At 46.8% G+C, this 6,000-nt stretch overlaps 1 protein-coding gene across 4 annotated transcripts in view; it reads left to right on the plus strand.

Annotated features, from left to right (window-relative positions):
• Positions 1 to 6,000, plus strand: part of LOC116946465 (CUB and sushi domain-containing protein 3-like) — a 692,643-nt gene that overhangs the window by 449,810 nt on the left and 236,833 nt on the right. For all 4 annotated transcript variants that reach the window (XM_032961364.2, XM_032961362.2, XM_032961363.2 and 1 more), the window contains exon 10: positions 1,565 to 1,686. In XM_032961364.2, coding sequence (XP_032817255.2) covers positions 1,565 to 1,686 — 122 coding nt within the window. The remainder of the gene's footprint in view (positions 1 to 1,564; positions 1,687 to 6,000) is intronic.

The raw sequence follows: 6,000 nt of genomic DNA on the forward strand, positions 1-6,000 counted from the left end.
AAAATGTTATAAATTGATTTGCATTTTAATGAGGGAAATAAGTATTTGACCCCTCTGCAAAACATGACTTAGTACTTGGTGGCAAAACCCTTGTTGGCAATCACAGAGGTCAGACGTTTCTTGTAGTTGGCCACCAGGTTTGCACACATCTCAGGAGGGATTTTGTCCCACTCCTCTTTGCAGATCTTCTCCAAGTCATTAAGGTTTCGAGGCTGACGTTTGGCAACTCGAACCTTCAGCTCCGTCCACAGATTTTCTATGGGATTAAGGTCTGGAGACTGGCTAGGCCACTCCAGGACCTTAATGTGCTTCTTATTGAGCCACTCCTTTGTTGTCTTGACCGTGTGTTTTGCGTCATTGTCATGCTGGAATACCCATCCACGACCCATTTTCAATGCCCTGGCTGAGGGAAGGAGGTTCTCACCCAAGATTTGACGGTACATTGCCCCATCCATCGTCCCTTTGATGCGGTGAAGTTGTCCTGTCCCCTTAGCAGAAAACACCCCCAAAGCATAATATTTCCACCTCCATGTTTGGCGGTGGGGATGGTGTTCTTGGGGTCATAGGCAGCATTCCTCCAAACACGGCGAGTTGAGTTGATGCCATAGAGCTCCATTTTGGTCTCATCTTACCACAACACTTTCACCCAGTTGTCCTCTGAATCATTCAGATGTTCATTGGCAAACTTCAGACGGGCATGTATATGTGCTTTCTTGAGCAGGGGGACCTTGCGGGTGCTGCAGGATTTCAGTCCTTCACGGCGTAGTGTGTTACCAATTATTTTCTTGGTGACAATGGTCCCAGCTGCCTTGAGATTATTGCCAAGATCCTCCCGTGTAGTTCTGGGCTGATTCCTCACCGTTCTCATGATCATTGCAACTCCACGAGGTGAGATCTTGCATGGAGCCCCAGGCCGAGGGAGATTGACAGTTCTTTTGTGTTTCTTCCATTTGCGAATAATCGCACCAACTGTTGTCACCTTCTCACCAAGCTGCTTGGCAATGGTCTTGTAGCCCATTCCAGCCTTGTGTAGGTCTACAATCTTGTCCCTGACATCCTTGGAGAGCTCTTTAGGCTTGGCCATGGTGGAGAGTTTGGAATCTGATTGATTGATTGCTTCTGTGGACAGGTGTCTTTTATACAGGTAACAAGCTGATATTAGGAGCACTCCCTTTAAGAGTGTGCTCCTAATCTCAGCTCGTTACCTGTATAAAAGACACCTGGGAGCCAGACATCTTTCTGATTGAGAGGGGGTCAAATACTTATTTCCCTCATTAAAATGCGAATCAATTTATAACATTTTTGACATGCATTTTTCTGGATTTTCTTGTTGTTATTCTGTCTCTCACTGTTCAAATAAACCTACCATTAAAATTATAGACTGATCATTTCTTTGTCAGTGGGCAAACGTACAAAAACAGCAGGGGATCAAATACATTTTTCCCTCACTGTACCTTTGCAAACGAGGATGTTCCAACTCAAGGAAACGTCCAGGTGGGTACATTGTAATAAATGAAATTTTATATTTAAAAATATGTAATTTTTCTTTTTTGCCATTTTACAGCTCAGAACTGCGGTGAGAATGTTCAAGGTCCCAGTGGGATCATCTTCTCACCCAACTACCCGGGCTTCTATGACGGTGATTCCCACTGTGTGTGGATCGTCGCTGCTGTCAACCCCGACAAGGTGAGGCATAAAACATCGGCAGTATTTTTGGCAGTGCAACGGGGGTCCTCCGTCGCAGGAAAAAACAATGAAAAACATTTCAAAGTTGCCAACTCTCCGCTATGACTTCAGAAGGGACACTCGCCGACGCATGACGGTCCGATGTCGTGCACGTTAGCTCTTGTGCGGCGATAGTGCCGGATTCGTGACGTGGCCCTCTTGACCCATGGGGCTGATTTATTTGTTTTAAACATTTTTAAAACGACGAGCATTAGTGAGAATTTTTATATAAAGGTGAGAGAAACACAGACGCACCTCGGGACGGGCAGTTGCAAGCGCATCTGATGAACGTGATCTCGTCACGCCTGCACAGTCCTCCACAGCTTTCTGACCATTCCGTTTGAATAAGACCAAGTCCATTTTCGAAACGCACGGTTGAACCAGCGCCAGGTGTGACCCGGGCCTGACATCGATGTATCCCGCTTTGGACCACGCACGACGAGGAGGAGTCGAGGGCTGGCGGTCGTGCCTTTCCCGAGGGACTGGAGCCTCAAGATAAAAGCCGAATCACGTCAAAAAGGATGGTTGATCGCCATGGTGAACAGACGAAACGGCACCAGCTAAACAACCCCATGGCGTGCGAAGGGACGCGGATGGTGTCCAGGCTTGTGGGGCAATGTCCCTGTCGCTGCACCTGAAAGAGGCGAGAATGGCCACGTGAAATTCCACTGAGCTGGAAATCGGGAGCGTCACACTCCCCGTGAATGTTCCTTCTCAGCCTGCTGAGAATCATTTCAGCGGCATTCGTTCAACGCAAGTTTACGTTGCACCAACTTTGCCGAAATTATGTACTCCCAGAAGGCCGTGCGGTTGATGGGATATGTAAAAAAAAATTAGGTGGAGCGGCAGACAGGTGAAAGAGGGGCATTGTCTGATTATTTATGTTGTTACTCATATTCTCCACACTGATGCTAATGATGTTTTTGTGCTACGTGTAAATCATCCGCGATGGCATTACATTAAGCCACCGTGTATGAACATGTTGGATTTCAACGAGTACGAGATTTGCGGCGGGGTTTTGTCTCATGTAATCCTGTGCTTATGAATACGCTCGGTTATTACCGTGTCCTCGCCACGTATGTGATTGGCACATAAGGAGAAAGCTGACAAATAACGGGATTTATTTTTATTTTGCTGATAAAGCATTTTACGATAATGTCCCCTGAAGGGAATACATTTTTTTTCACAATTTCTAAATTACCCATTGGCATCTGGCTCTCTGAACCGAGTGGTATTACTCAGGGGGATATCTATTTGAGGCAAAGTGTGTGTTTAGCCTTTCAGCCAAGTCACCTTGGAGAAAGTGAGTCATTACAATGATTGGCAATGACCTGATAGAGTACGTGGCATTTACTAACAGCACCTGACCTGGGTAAGCAATTCCTATCACCTCCTTATCGGGTGACGTATTGAAACATCTGCCATTGGGAGTGTGAGCACTTTGCGGTTTGTTAAAAAAAAAGTGATCTGCAAACGAAATTGCTTTTTGTACGTGAATGTACATTTTTACTTTTATTGTTTCCCTTATCAACCCCTTTCACGTTTCCGAGACGACTGCGAGTTGCAGGGCGGGCGGCGTCCCACTCACCGCCGAATCTCGGCACGCGCGAGCGCTTCAGCGTTAATGTTATTTAGAGAGGCGTAGCATCACCGTTGTTTTTGAACACGTTGTTACTCACCGCAGAGAACTGTTGCAACACGACCGCCGCACTCCACGATAGCTGGCGCCAAACTGTGCCACACGCCCCCCCCCCCCCCGCATGGCCTTGTGGGAGCCTCGGTACCGATAAAGTTATTTGGCTTCGTCTTCTTCCGATTTGGGAATCGGAAAAAAAACTGATGACGTACATCGGAATGGGAAAGGGTTAAGATTTATGTTTGTGCCATAACGTTAATTTCCCACGATGTTTATTTTATGCTTCGAAGGAAATTGGAGAAGATAAAATGAACGGCCTCGGCTCAACAGTTGTGCTCGCTCTACCAATCCATACATTCAGTGCGAAATTATGTCCAGCATTGGCAGATGGCGCACTAACGTACTCGCATACTTTATTCGTTCGTGATTTTTACTGGAAAATGTAAATGGCATGGGATCTATTATAAGGTCAGGATTTGTCCGCCTGCACGCGATATTTTTCCGTATTAAAAAGGGGTTAAACGTAATATTTCACCGTGAGCACGCACGCGCCATCAACAGCGCCATCATTGGCGACGTTACCCACTCGCGGGCGTGGTCGGGGGGCTTAAAAGCCAGAGACAATGTCCACGTGGCTGAGCGCCCGCGTGCAGGAGTGACGCCGTGCTCATGCGCAAAGGGGCAGCCCGAATGTCGATTGGCTCGTGCCGCTGCCTGCAGAGAGGCCTCCCACTTGAGGGATCTTTGAGCTCCTCTCGACTGTATCTCGTTGCCTACTCTTCCCCACCACACACGACCTGACGATCCCATTTAACTCTATATGCCTGGTGGCTTGAAACGGGAGGTTTTTTGTTGTTGTATGTGTATGTAAATATATAAAAACAAATATTGTCATTCAAGAACCCAGAATACCAAGTAGATTTAAAAAAGAGGGAGAGAGAGAAAAAAACCAGCAGGTGATGTGTAACGAACTCGGCGCAATGCGCCCTCGAGATGAGGGATCCGATCGGGGGAGGTCGTCCAGGCTTCTCGCTGCCCTGCCCGGGGTACGGGTAACGATCGTGCGCAGTCAGGAAATAGGGATTTAAGAAACCTTGAACATCGTTTCAACTGCCCCGCCGGGCAAATCGAGCCGGCAGCCCTCCAGATTGCGAGTCCAGCGTTCCGACCATGACGCCGCTCACGGCAGCAGCCTCCCGTGCTCCACGTGCACACCGGGCGCAGAGCTGTGCACACCGAGCAGAGGCGGGGGGGGGGTCAAGCCTCCACATTTCAATGACAAAAAGATCCACCCAACAAACAAAGCGCGAGCCGCAATGCGCTGGCGAGGTGCCTCAAAGTTATCACGCCACAGCGACAATGACTGAGCCGTATTCTTGAGCAGAAATTGCACGCGCGTCCAGATTATAGACACGCGTCAAGAGCGAACCTCAGAATTCCTTGCCAAGAACCGTCGTGAGCGTACGCCCGAAGCCCATTCATGTCGTGACGTTTTTTTTTTCGATTTGCCTGCGATCATCAGTTAGAGCACTTGGCAAGGAAATTAAGGTTGCATTACAACGCATTGCCATAACATTAGTAAATTATGCTTTATAATTGCATAAAGCATTACTGTAAATACTGGATTCAATTACAAACACATCTTTCTGCAAGTAAAGCATCTGGATCGCAGCACTGCCAAGAGCCCACACATTCACAAAATGCATGAACGCCGACACCAGCAACTCTTGAACAAAAAACAGCATTGCTGATCGTCGTCATTGTACATTAATTATTCAAGCTGAACTTGTGAATAATGTAGCATTTTGTGTAAAATCAACGAGTATGCTGTGAAGGTGGACAGTACGTGTCAGGTGTAAATATCTCGATTTAAAGCTTTCGTGACTGCAGGGATTCATCTTCTTGGTTCTTTCGGTAAAGTCACGTAGAATGGAAATAAAATAATGAAATAAAACAATAAAATTCTATTTCATTATTTTATTTCCATTCTACGTGACTTTACCGAAAGAACCAAGAAGGTGTAAATATCTGTTTGGTGATATCACAACCTGTGCTCCCAGTTTACATTTTTTATCCCCAAAAAAATCTCAACAAAAAAACGAAAAATAACTTGTGTTGGTTATTCCCAAAGGAGAAGGCGATGTCACCGATATGGCATCACATTGGCTGTTGTCACTCCACAGTGGTGTCACATGGTACTACTCTTCTGAGCCCCGAGACATGAGTATAGAACACAATGTATCATGACGCCTGCTGTATATGTGGAGTTTGCGTCTCTCTCTCCCCGTGGTCACGTGGATTTTTCTCCGGGTCCTCCGTTTTTTCCCTCCACATTTAGAATCGTGCGCTTAGAGTGTTTAGCTCCGATACAATTCCACGTGATAAGCCGCTTCGTTGAGCTATCATTTGTGGCCAGGTCGCTTCTGAAAAAGAGCTGTACGGCTCAGTGGGCCCTTACCTGAAAGGTTTAAATCTAAAACTCATCTCTATAACCCTGTCCACCTTTCCACTTTTATTCACGAGCATCTCGTCATGCTAATTGATTCCATGGCACAGGCCCCATATAGGGCCACATCCACCCCTGACTTGGTTTTGACTTTCCAATGGCACAACCATTTGTTTACTTATTCAGGAACACT

The sequence above is a fragment of the Petromyzon marinus genome, chromosome 27 (genome assembly GCF_048934315.1).
Source record: "Petromyzon marinus isolate PM22_M1 ecotype Great Lakes invasive population chromosome 27, UKy_Petmar_22M1.pri1.0, whole genome shotgun sequence".
In the NCBI taxonomy this organism is placed as follows: Eukaryota; Metazoa; Chordata; class Hyperoartia; order Petromyzontiformes; family Petromyzontidae; genus Petromyzon; species Petromyzon marinus.